This window comes from Thunnus albacares, chromosome 19 (assembly GCF_914725855.1).
Source record: "Thunnus albacares chromosome 19, fThuAlb1.1, whole genome shotgun sequence".
NCBI lineage: Eukaryota > Metazoa > Chordata > Actinopteri > Scombriformes > Scombridae > Thunnus > Thunnus albacares.
This window is the reverse complement of record NC_058124.1, coordinates 12,006,856-12,018,470: the sequence shown is the minus strand read 5'-3', so window position 1 is coordinate 12,018,470 and position 11,615 is coordinate 12,006,856. Positions and strand designations below refer to the sequence as shown.

Genomic DNA, 11,615 nt, shown 5'->3' with positions numbered 1-11,615 from the left:
GTTTATGTGTACAGAAAGTCATTTTTATCAAGCCTTCATTTTTATAAATGAAAAGGACACTAAGATGTATGTAGGTTCATATGGATGTTTATGCAAACACAACTCACAAACACCTGACAACAGGCATGAAACTTGTCTGCGTGATTTTATACCTCTGAATACCTCCAATAAATACATGATAAACCTATGATAAACACATTATCTGAGGGGTTGGTTAGATAAAAAGGTAAAAAAAAAAATATGGATACACCTTTCTAAAAGGATTGCTGTCTAACAATTTCATTTGGCTTAAGAGATATTGGGAATTCAATGAATCAGTGATGAGAGCAAAGTGCACATGATCCTTCCCTGTAATTCTGGCACAGCTTGATCACACCCTGGACAACAGTATTACAAAGTTGATATTGTATTCCCCTGAAATGCTTCACTTAATTGAGCAATGTAATGTGTGAACAGCTGCCTCTGTCTTAACTCGGATGATTCCAGCTGGCATGAGCTGTGACAAGAAACACTCCATGCTATGTGCTGTGTGAATCCCCAAATCCCCTGAAAAAAAATGCTGGGGACATGACCTCCATATCCTCAATAAGCCAGCTCTAGTGAGGATATGGAGGTCTTCAGACATTTTGATTTGTCATATAGGAAAAGCACAATTGTTACTAAAAACATTAACAATGGCTCTGATCCATGCCATGACAGTGTGACAGTGAGTTAGTATGCACACTACCAAGACCCTGAAACTGAAGCAGCTAAATGTAATTCAGCCATCATTTATTATGTCACACCTGTGACATGTAAAAATATCTTCAGTAAAAAAGATCTATGGTAGCTACGGCCTTGTTAAGTACAGGCTGTGACATCTTGGTAGGCCTGTAAGCTGCAGACTGTAGGCCTGACTCTGGACTGTAGGTCTCGATGGCACTGAGTGCCATCAAGGCCTATTCTTGTTCATTTTAAAAATACTGTGGGAATGAAGGTCTTAATCAGGGGTGCCCATACTTAACGTGTAAATAATGATCCCATGCAGATCTTTATAGGCCACTAATGTTGGGGAAGTCTTGTTGTGATGAAACTGTGAATTTTGTTTTTGCACTAGCGTTGAATGCAAATTTCAAATACAATTGTCAACACATGTTGAAAAAACAGAGAGTACATCCATCCAAAAATAATTTGGTATGTTTTACTTTATGGGTCCGTAATTAATTTCCTAGAATTTTGAAATTATTGTGTAGTTTGGTACTAATTATTGGGGTAATATGTAGCCTATACTCATATAAATAAAAGCTCAATTAAAGCACAAGTAAATATTGCATTAGCATTTCTTGCAACTGAGTAGCCTTACTGGAAATGTACCAATTGAACACTGCTACTATTATTAGGCTATATCTATAATCATCATCATCATCATCATTATCATCATCAATTTTATTGACAGATTCAGAGTCCATTAGAATAACCACCAAAGTTGTTCTTTTATTATATTATTCAGAAAACAACAGTTTTAAAAGAAAGCATTATAAATAATGTATAGATAATGACAAAATAATAAAGTGAATAATTTTGTTGGATACTCCTTTGCCTGACATGAGTTATTCCTGCTGTTGAAGCAACAGTTTGAGAACTAATTTCTTAAATTTCACCTGCAGAAATCCCTAAGGAATCTTATGCCTGAAAGTCTGCTTAAAATGTTGATACTGTTAATTCTCCTTAATACAATCATGGCACTGATAATCAAGGGCATTGGTACAGCATACAAGACAAACATGATGCTGGCAGCCTTTCTGTCTGGACTGAATAGCCACGCCCACATACCCTTTTCGCGCGAAAGAACGGACTGCACCATTATGAGTGTGGGGAGGGGAGACCCAGAAGAGAGACCACTCCTAAACACAAAGAAAAACACCTTCACCAAAACAATGTAAATGAGCGTAGGCTTTCAGATAAATATTGACTTCATAAAATCGTAAATCGACTCTCAAAATTACAATTAGTAGAATAACCACAAGTGTAGCCATAAGCCCAGCAGCGACAACACCCCTATTTTTTGCAATCATCGGACTTCTGTAGCGGCTAATTTTTAAATCCACCTCCACTCATTTGGGTTTTCATTTTACACGACAAAACTTTCCGTTGGACGGAGATTTTGCAGTAAAACGGATATAAAAATGACACTCAGATCAAAGGTAAGCGACAGAGCATTGTCTTCAAATGTAGCTCTCTTTCCCTCGTCGGGTTTTTTAAAATGGAAAAAAACACAATGAGTCAAAACGAGCACTATTGTTAACAGCTAACGTTGTTGGCTTGGCCGACCTGAATCTGCTCAGTTGTAGAGATACGTTGTAATAACTTTTTAACGGCATAAGCGACTGTACTAGCTGTAATTAATTAAGTTCGGTAACCTACACATCCTGTCATAATGTTATATACCGAACACTATTTTCATAACTTGTCATCTGTCTTTGTTTTGAACTGGATAACAGTTAGCTAGCTTACACGTGATCGGCTTCACGTTAATGTTCAGGTGATCGTTTACATTTTGGATAAATGTCTGAACTGTCATCTAATGCCCAATGTGAAAGGAGTGTGGTGGCCTCAGTGTTATGTCAAAGGAGCTGGAGAGGTGGGCCCAACCTATGTCGCCCTATCTCCGGGGAGGTCAGAGGTCAACATTCCTGAGGCTGGAGAAAAGGGTTCAGCTGATATCAGCAAGTTGGACCTGAGACATCAATCAATGCATGGATCAGACTAGGGCTGCAACGATTATTTTCACTATCGATTAGTCATTGGGTCTATAATAGCTCAGAAAATGGTGAACAATTTCGATCAGCCAAAGATGCAACCTAAATGTTTTCTTTTGTGTCAATTAACAGTCCACCAACCCAAAGATATGATATTACTGTCATAGAGGTCTAACTTCACGTTAAAGGAGCCAGAAAATATTCACAAATACAAAGTTGGAACCAGATCATTTTTTGCATTAAAAAAAAAAAAAAGTCAAGTCATATTTATTTATAAAGCACATTTAAATCAACAAAAGTGGACCAACGTGCAGTACAATCGAAATAGCAAAAACCATAAAACAACACAATAAAACACAAAGACCAGTTTAGAAAAAAAGACAATAAAATAATAAAGCAATAAGACCATAATAAAAGAAAGTCAACCCTCATACTGACTCAAAAGCCAAGGAATAAAGATGTGTTGTAACATGGGATTTTAAAACAGGAAGTATAGGGGCCAGCCTTACATGCAGAGGCAACTCCTTCCAGAGTTTGAGGGCTACAACTGCAAAGGCACAATCTCGCCTGTGCTTCAACCTTGATCTTGGGACAAGCAACTAGTCAGTTGCTTGTCCCAAGATTGACCCTTGATTGACCCTGATGGGATGTGTGGTTGTAAATGATCAGAGAGATAGGTTGGAGCTAGCCCATTTAATGTTTTGTAATTACATGATTTTATGGCCAATCCTGGTTTGTTTTTGCCCTCTGCATCCCCCCAAAAACAAAAACAATTGGTTGATTTTTGCAGTTGCTGTTACTATTTTCACACATGCATTTGGCTCTGTGGGACCCCAAACAATATGGAAGTGTCAGTTAAATGTCACTTTTTCTACTTCACTTTTTCCTTAGTCTAATCGCCCTGCCCCCAAGAAGTTGCGCAGACCTGAAGCAATAAGGATTGCCTTATATTTGATTTGGTACCTATCCAGGTAAACTCAAGACAGGCGGTCTCAAACAAAGCTGAACTAAATTCATTGTTTCCACAGCTTTCACTTCCTTACCAAGGATGTTCACTGATGGAATGGTGCTCCCTCTGGTGTAGAGTGTGGAAATTGAAATGGTCCAGTGTCTTTTTTTTTTTTTTTGTTATAGTAGCCCTTGTGTGATCTGACCAATGAATGACCTTGAAAGTGCAGCTCTACTCTGGAGATTTTCTTGTAATTTACACATTCCTAGGAAAATATTTATCAGCTGAATTCAGATTTCTAGTTCTGGGTTGTGATGATAACATTTGACCACAATGTCTGCCTGCAGGCTCCATGTTTCAAGTCCAAGTTTATAACTGCTGAGCTGGCTCATCTGTTCAGCCAGTCAGACAGTGAAGAGGAGTTTGAAGGTTTCAGCGATGGCGAGGAGGAAGAGGACAGGGGATGCTTTAACAAGAGGCTGAAGACCAAGGTATGAAAAATTCAATATTGGCTGTATTGTTGGATGCCAATGCGGTGTGATAATGCAGCTGAAGCTCCAGCCTGCATGCTTTTTTTTTCTCTGTTCTTCTCCAGATGGTGGAGTCAGAAGAGGATAGCGATGTGGACACAGGCTTCTATTCCGATGGCGAGGAGGCCCCCCCGCAAAAGAGAAGGAGTCTTTTAGTAGCCCTGAGGTGCATTAGAAAACAAATAAACAATATTTTGCCAGCTTTATTGAAATTAACGATGATTACATCTGATCAGTTGTGTCTCTGCATGTTCAAACACCTGGACTTGTGTACCAGTCTGCTCCGTATGTTGCAATACAATTATGCATAAATATAATCCCAGTTTGAGCAGCACTTAGCATTTATGCCAGGATACTGTTTAGGTCTGTTAACATAGAGAAAGCAGTGTTAGGTTACACTAACATTTGTGATAAAAAAAAAAAAAAAAAAAGGTTAATTGGGCATAGATTCAGCTTATTGCTTTGTGCCAGTGTATTTGCCCAGTTATAGAAGGACCTTAGTAAACACATGCCAATTTCATGACAATTGTGTTAATAGTGTTGATTCTCCAATGATTGAACAATGATCTTATTTCAATCTTGCTCCTCAGGTTTCCCATCAAAAGACTGTCTACCCCCAAACAGGAACCACAGAAGAAAAATGTCAAAAAGCCAGTCAAAGAAACCCCTCCTTCACAGAGAACCAGGCAGAGGATGAAGCAGCAGGATGAGGAAGAAGAGGAGGAGCAGGAGGAAAACAAAGAGGATGTCCTGTCTCAGAGCCTAAGGAAACGAGACAAGAACATCCAGGAAAACAAGGCCATGGTAATGAACCCTAACAACCTGTGGTGTGGTGCTAAATACACTTTCTTTGAGCTGCACTGACAGTCTGAGCTCACTCTCTCAGTTCATTGTCCATAACAATACGAATCTAAAGTTTACATCTACATCATTCAGTCCCTCCCTTGTCGATGTCATTAGTCTCCTCTGTTGTCGTCTTTCAGCTGGCTAAGCTGTTTGCTGATCTGAGCACCATGGCTGACCTGACTCTGCCCACCACTCCTCAAGTGAGTACACACACAAAACCAGTTTCTCGTTAACATATAACATGCAATATTAAACATGTCCTCAGGCAGGAGATTAGCCATTCATTTACTGGTGATGAATAACTTTGTTGTAGTTGTTTACCAAAGACTTTTATTCTGTTTCATTTTGGTTACTTAATCAAGCTGTTGTTTTGTTTACACTAATCATTCTGGTTATGGTGCAGACTATGTTTCTTCTTTTTACTCAGCAGCAGCTTAACAACTATGTTCAGGCATGTCTGTGATCAAGGAGGGCTAAATGTATGACTTGAATTGTTAGAAGTTGCAGGTATTAACTTAATGGGTCATTAGTATTCTTGTAAGTCTTATACTAACAAATATTTACCTTTTCATGTGTTCAAGTGTTGATAAGACCCATGTTAAAAACTGGTTGAGAAGAGGGCTGTGGATGCAGGTCAGATAACCTTTTTTGAGTTCCAGTCTGATATATTTTGCTACCGTAACTGGTTGGTACTTAATTAAATAAACTGATTAAACAGATTGATCAGATTGTGTGTTTTCTACAGAGACTTTTTTTCTTTCTTTTTTTTTTTTACTGTTCTTATCTGTCTTCATCTTATCTATGCAGAAGAAGAAGCGCATTTCAGAGAAAGCAACCGCACGGAAACGCAAATTTGAACCAGAGAGGGGTTCAGAGAGGAGGAACCCGTCCCGTAAGGCCCGCCCTCCAGAGAACTTTGCAGTGGAGGAAAAGAGCGAGCCAATCACCCACAGAAGCCCCAGGACTGTAGACATCAGGAGACTGGTGGAGGTACGCTGTGCAACACATGTGCATACGCTTTAAGCGGTGTGCTGCCAGGCAGTACTATACAGCTCTCATGTGAATATAATGCAATGAAGTTTATACTGTAGGAAAGGGGAACTTGCTTGATATAAGAGGTTATTGTCGAGAATTTCTTCATGATGTATCAACTATGCTGTTAATACAATATACACTGCAGTACCAGGGTAGTGCTTTGATAGTATATTGATAAATTGTCAATCAAATGTTCACATTTGGTGTTTTTATGTTTCTGAATCATATCCGATTATATCTTACACACATTGACAATGATTTTCTTTTCATCCAGATGTTGTATTTTGTGAGAACTTGAGAAGAGGCTAAAAATCAATATTTTATCTTAACAATGGATCACATGACTACTTGGTTGTGAAATGGGATTGCTTGTAATGACGAATAAGAGATTTATCACCCGACTGCTGTTCCCATCAGCTACACAGAGCTTTTCAGCATCTTTCAGCTAATTGTTTTGGTTTTACGGCCCACAACTTTACTGTTTTGGTTCACTTTCAGCGCTCTCATCATCATTTTTCCCAGCAGCAGGCAGCACTAAAAGCTCTAAAATCCACTGTACACTATCTGATGACTCCAAATTCTCGCATATGTTGCTCCGTACCTGCTGGATAGGCAACTGTTTGCTAACAAGTTCACCATGTCACCTTTTATAAGATGATAATATGTCAATGTTGAGTTTATATCTTGTTTTTGCTGCCCCCAAGTGGCCAAAAAAATCTCTTGTAGCAGGTTTAACATCTGTAGTGAAGAAGTTTGTTTACTCAAAATACACAATTTCAGTCACCAGATAAGATATGAAATCAACTTTCTACAAATTAATCTCAATAAACAAATTCTACTCAGGAAGAAAGCACAATTATAGTTTTATGTATAAAACTTTGTATTAAAAATATATTGGCTACATAGCAATGTCCTGTTAATGCTTTCTCAGTTGTACCTAAAGTCTGTCTGATGTGATTGGACAGGTGGATGAGGAACATGTTGGTGACAAGCGGAAAAAGAGGAGGAGCCGTAGTTCCAGGAGGAGCCAGTATGAGGTGAGATCAGTCGACGAGATCACCAAAGAAGATCTGGACAACATAGCGTACCGCAGCAAAGACAAGATCTGGGACAAAGAGAATGTGAGTCACAACAGGCTTTTGTCCATTCAATGTTGTCAGTACTATAATATATAATCAGGTTTGCTGGGGGTAGCGCTTTTCTTCACTGTGTGTGTGTGTGTGTGTGTGTGTGTGTGTGTGTGTGTGTGTGTGTGTGTGTGTGTGTGTGTGTGTGTGTGTGTGTGTGTGTGTGTGTGTGTGTGTGTGTGTGTGTGTGTGTGTGTGTGTGTGTGTGTGTGTGTGTGTGTGTGTGTGTGTTTCTTTCAGGGAAGCTCGTGTCACCAGTGCAGACAGAAAACTCTGGACACCAAGACAGTGTGTCGCAGCGGTTTCTGTGTGGGGGGCAAAGGTCAGTTCTGTGGGCCGTGCCTTAAGAACCGCTACGGAGAGGATGTACGCACAGTGCTGCTTGACCCGGTCAGTACTAATACACACGTGTTCAACATTTAATTTTCTGTTTCTCTCACTGTGGGTTGGTCAGGTGAATACGGGGACTGAAAAGACACCAGAAAAGAAAGAAAAACAGTTTGTCAAACCTGAAGTAGTACAATTGTAAATATTGCAAGTAACTGTTAGAAACAAATTAAAAAGACATTTAGTTTATCTTCATTTATTCATTTATTTTTGGAACTTGTCACTTCATACAAAAAGCCACAGCGCTACAGAATGGACAATTAAAAGCAAATAATATCTAACGGGAAAAGTAAGAATTCTTCATTCAGAATGGGGGTCAAAGGGGGTCAAAGACAATATTAACAAACTTCAAAGTTTTAATGAAAGCCTCAGTAAGTTGTCTTTTTTGCAAGTGCATACAACATTTAGATTGTTTTTCTGCTTTATTTTATAACTGACACGAGAGACACAAGATAATTTTCCTCAAAAATGTGTACTCATCTTGATTTCACACAACAAAATAATACTGCAATGTGTGGAGTGCTTTTTGTTATTTGCTCACTTTACAAACACAAGACTGGAAAGGAAAAATATGACTTGTTTATAACAAGACTTACTTTCTACAGTCTGTTTAGCAAGTATACCAACTTAGTTTAGCGCGTTAGCATGGCAACATTTGCACTAGCACTAAACACAAAGTACAACTGGGGCTGATTTTGCCATTAGTTTGTTGGTATTTAGTTAAAAAGCATTTGACAAACAGAAATGTTGACCTGATTTTGGTCATATACAGATGAAATGTTAGGGGATGAATGTAAAATGCATTCTTTGGGGACAATGAGTGTTTTTACCAAATTTCACAGGATCCATCTAATAGTTCTTGAGTTTTTTCAACAACAAAAAAAAAACAATATTTCAACCTCAAGATGGCACTAGAGGAAACCTGAAGGGCTCAACAAAGCCATTCGGCTTCATTCTGAGGGGGACATGAATGTCCAGTAGCTGTCCAGACATTTCACTCTGAACCCAAAATGTCAACCTCATGGTAGCACTAGAGTAAAAGTCAGGGGATTACCAAAGTCATTGGAATACATTGTCTGGAAACTAATATGGTGAGAATCCATCAACTAGACTGAATAAATGAAAACTATGACATACTGTTTACATTGTAGGAAAAGATCACTGAAGTGATTAGAATTGATCCTCAAGGGAACTTGAAAATCTGTAGCAAATTTCATGGCAATCCATCTGATAGTTTGAACAACATTTTTCACTATGAACCACACAAGTCAACCATGTTGGTGCTAGAGGAACAGCCAGGGATCACCAGGGACTGAGATATTTCAGTCTGAACCAAAGAGGTGGACTGACAGTGTCTTCTCTTACCCCATGCTGCTAGCATGGTGAAAAAGACAGTTAGTAAGAGTTAAATATAAATACATACTTTGTTATGCTGATTTACAGCCTGATATATGTGTGTCAGGGAGGAAAAACATGATTTGAACTGTAATTGTGATTTGGTGAATATTTCTAGGTTCTGGTGTTTTGGGGGGGGGAATAAACAGAACACAATAGTCAACAGAAACGATAAGAACCAACATATCTGAACGCACAAAGAAACTGGATTCATTTGTGTGTTTTCTTTGCAGACATGGTCGTGTCCCATCTGCCGAGACATGTGTAACTGCAGTCTGTGTCGAAAAAAGGAGGGCCGTTGTGCTACCGGCATCTTGGTGGGATTGGCCCGCTACAACGGCCATGACAATGTTCACGAGTATCTGGAGAGGTAATGTCACCCCCTTTTCCCTGTACGGGTTAATGCCACACATATGCACACTCACGTTGTTGGAAAATGTGTTTAATTAAGTATGGAATTAGGAGAATTTCCAATAATTAGTTTTGATAACTCTTAACAGACTCTTTCTTGCACTAGGAGAACAGGGTTCAGCCTGCTGTAGTTACACTCTAGAGATGATCATGTGTTGGAGTGATGGACTGATTAGTGAGAAGTTTGCAATTTCTAAAACAAAAGGCCCTTATCTGGATACTTAAATCTTTGAAGCTCAGTGTCTGAAGAGTAGTGCCGAAACAATTAGTTGATCGACAAATCAGAAAATGAATTTTCAATTTAACCAAAAATGAATCGGTTAAGTAATTTATCAAGCAAAAATGCCAAATATGTGCATGTTCCAGTTTCTCAAGTGAGAGGATTTGCTGCTTTTCTCTTTTTTATATAAATGTAAATTGATTATCTTTAAGTTTTGGACAGTCATCTTGGACAAAACGAGCAATTTTAAACCCGTGTCTAGACCACAAGCGTATCAGACGTGTTTTTTACTCGCACGTCTCATGCAACAGATACTTTCATTTTAATCTATGCAGCTGTCTGAACCGGCTCCATGCAGGCAAGCGACCCAGCTGCGTTTCAGCTTCAAGTCTGTTTTCTTCTGTTTTATGCACATAACTACAGTCATTGTGTATTGGACTCTGAACACTTCCAAAACGTGTGTGGCCTATGTTCAACACTGTACCTGAACACCTCCTGTGTAGACACACAGACAGAGCACTTGCTGCTGCTACTGCTGCTGCTGCTAAACATGCTGCTCACACTTTGCTTGCGGTCTAGACACTGGGTAAGACGTTAGCTGGGACTTTGGGAAATTGTGATGTGCATTTTTTACTATTCTCTTACATTTTATAGAAAAAAAGAGTTTTTCAATTCGTCAGAAAAATATGAACAGATTAATTGATAATGAAGATGATAATTAGGTTCAACCCTACTGAGAACTTATGCATTGTTTTTTCTTCATGGCAGCATTCAGAAGGAGCTGCAGTGAGAGTCCAGAGAGGAGAACCTACTCATACAGCTGGTACCTGGGGCAGGCTTTTGTGCTGCACAGTACTGTAGAACTCATTTTAATGCACATTCTTAGGTTTAGAGCAACCTTTTATCTAACTAGAGGAACTTTTCTTTTTTCATGTCACCTTAAGCACATACACTGTTAATATGTTTTATATATCCTGATTTTAATTCTGCATAAGATGCAGAGATGTTCTTTATTGTTGTAAGGCCGGTGCTTAATTTTGAGTTGTATATTTTCTTTGGCATATTTTAACTTTTGGTGTTCATTAGAACAAATCTAAGTGGTTATTTTCTGTGTTACGGATGCAAAACAAACCTTGTATACCAACTACTTTTCTAGAACTTAGTAACTTCACGGCATTCCTGTCAGTCCACTGTAAATTCTAATAAAGAATGTCATTATCTAAATTGTTTGCCATGTTTTTTTATATGTTCATGCAGTCTTTCATCTGTTTGATGCTTGTTTCAGCTTTTTACAGGTGTCAGCAGTGCACTACAGTGTCTTTTAAGGAGGAAAATCATTGTACATTCAGAGCATCAATGTTGGCTGAAGGGGTGCTGCAGGCGAGGCTGAGTAGGTGTGTGTGCGTGTGTGCGTGTGTGTGGGTGTGTGGGTGCTGTGGATCTGGTGTCATTTCCCCAGGTTAGTGGGGTCAGGTCCAGGTCAACTGTTGGCTCCTGAGGCAGCGAGGGATTCAGTCAGCTGATTTCATGTAATGGCCAGGTACCTGAGCTGGAGGGCAGGGGTCACATCACAGTCAGAGATCAACCTGAGGTCACTGGATCTTCATGAGGCATCGTTGGCATGCAGCGTGTGTGTAAGAAAGAAAAAGGTAGATTACAACTGTCTGGTGAAGCTTTTATCTAATCACTCTTATCTTGTCTGTGTGATGTGTTCATCAGTCTTGCAGTGCGCACTCAAGATTAATGTGATGATACAGATCCTGAAAAAACCCTTATATAGTTTGAATTAAGAGGAAAAGGTTTTTGTCTGATGGTGAACACTGTATTCCTCCAGGTATTAAGTTGTTTACATTTTTGTGTTGATTTTTATTTGCCCTCATTTTCTTGGTCCAAATCTCACCCGATGTATCAATTTAACATCCAAAGTGACAAAAATAATGATGTCAAAACATCCAAAAACGGTCCTTGCTCTGATAC

At 39.1% G+C, this 11,615-nt stretch overlaps 1 protein-coding gene across 1 annotated transcript; it reads left to right on the top strand.

Moving 5' to 3' along the window:
• The first annotated feature begins 1,924 nt into the window (after positions 1–1,924).
• cdca7b (cell division cycle associated 7b) lies at positions 1,925–10,862 on the top strand. The gene is made up of 10 exons (XM_044335518.1): positions 1,925–2,183; positions 4,035–4,178; positions 4,283–4,383; positions 4,808–5,021; positions 5,201–5,263; positions 5,871–6,053; positions 7,064–7,219; positions 7,466–7,615; positions 9,241–9,377; positions 10,407–10,862. Exons 1-10 carry the CDS (start codon positions 2,166–2,168, stop codon positions 10,426–10,428), a joined length of 1,188 nt encoding a protein of 395 aa, XP_044191453.1. The 5' UTR covers positions 1,925–2,165; the 3' UTR covers positions 10,429–10,862.
• Positions 10,863–11,615: the final 753 nt, after the last annotated feature.

Coding starts and splice junctions, on each gene's coding strand:
- cdca7b (XM_044335518.1), top strand. Junction 6,054..7,063: donor ACATCAGGAGACTGGTGGAG/GTACGCTGTGCA, acceptor GTGATTGGACAG/GTGGATGAGGAACATGTTGG. Junction 7,616..9,240: donor GCACAGTGCTGCTTGACCCG/GTCAGTACTAAT, acceptor TTTTCTTTGCAG/ACATGGTCGTGTCCCATCTG.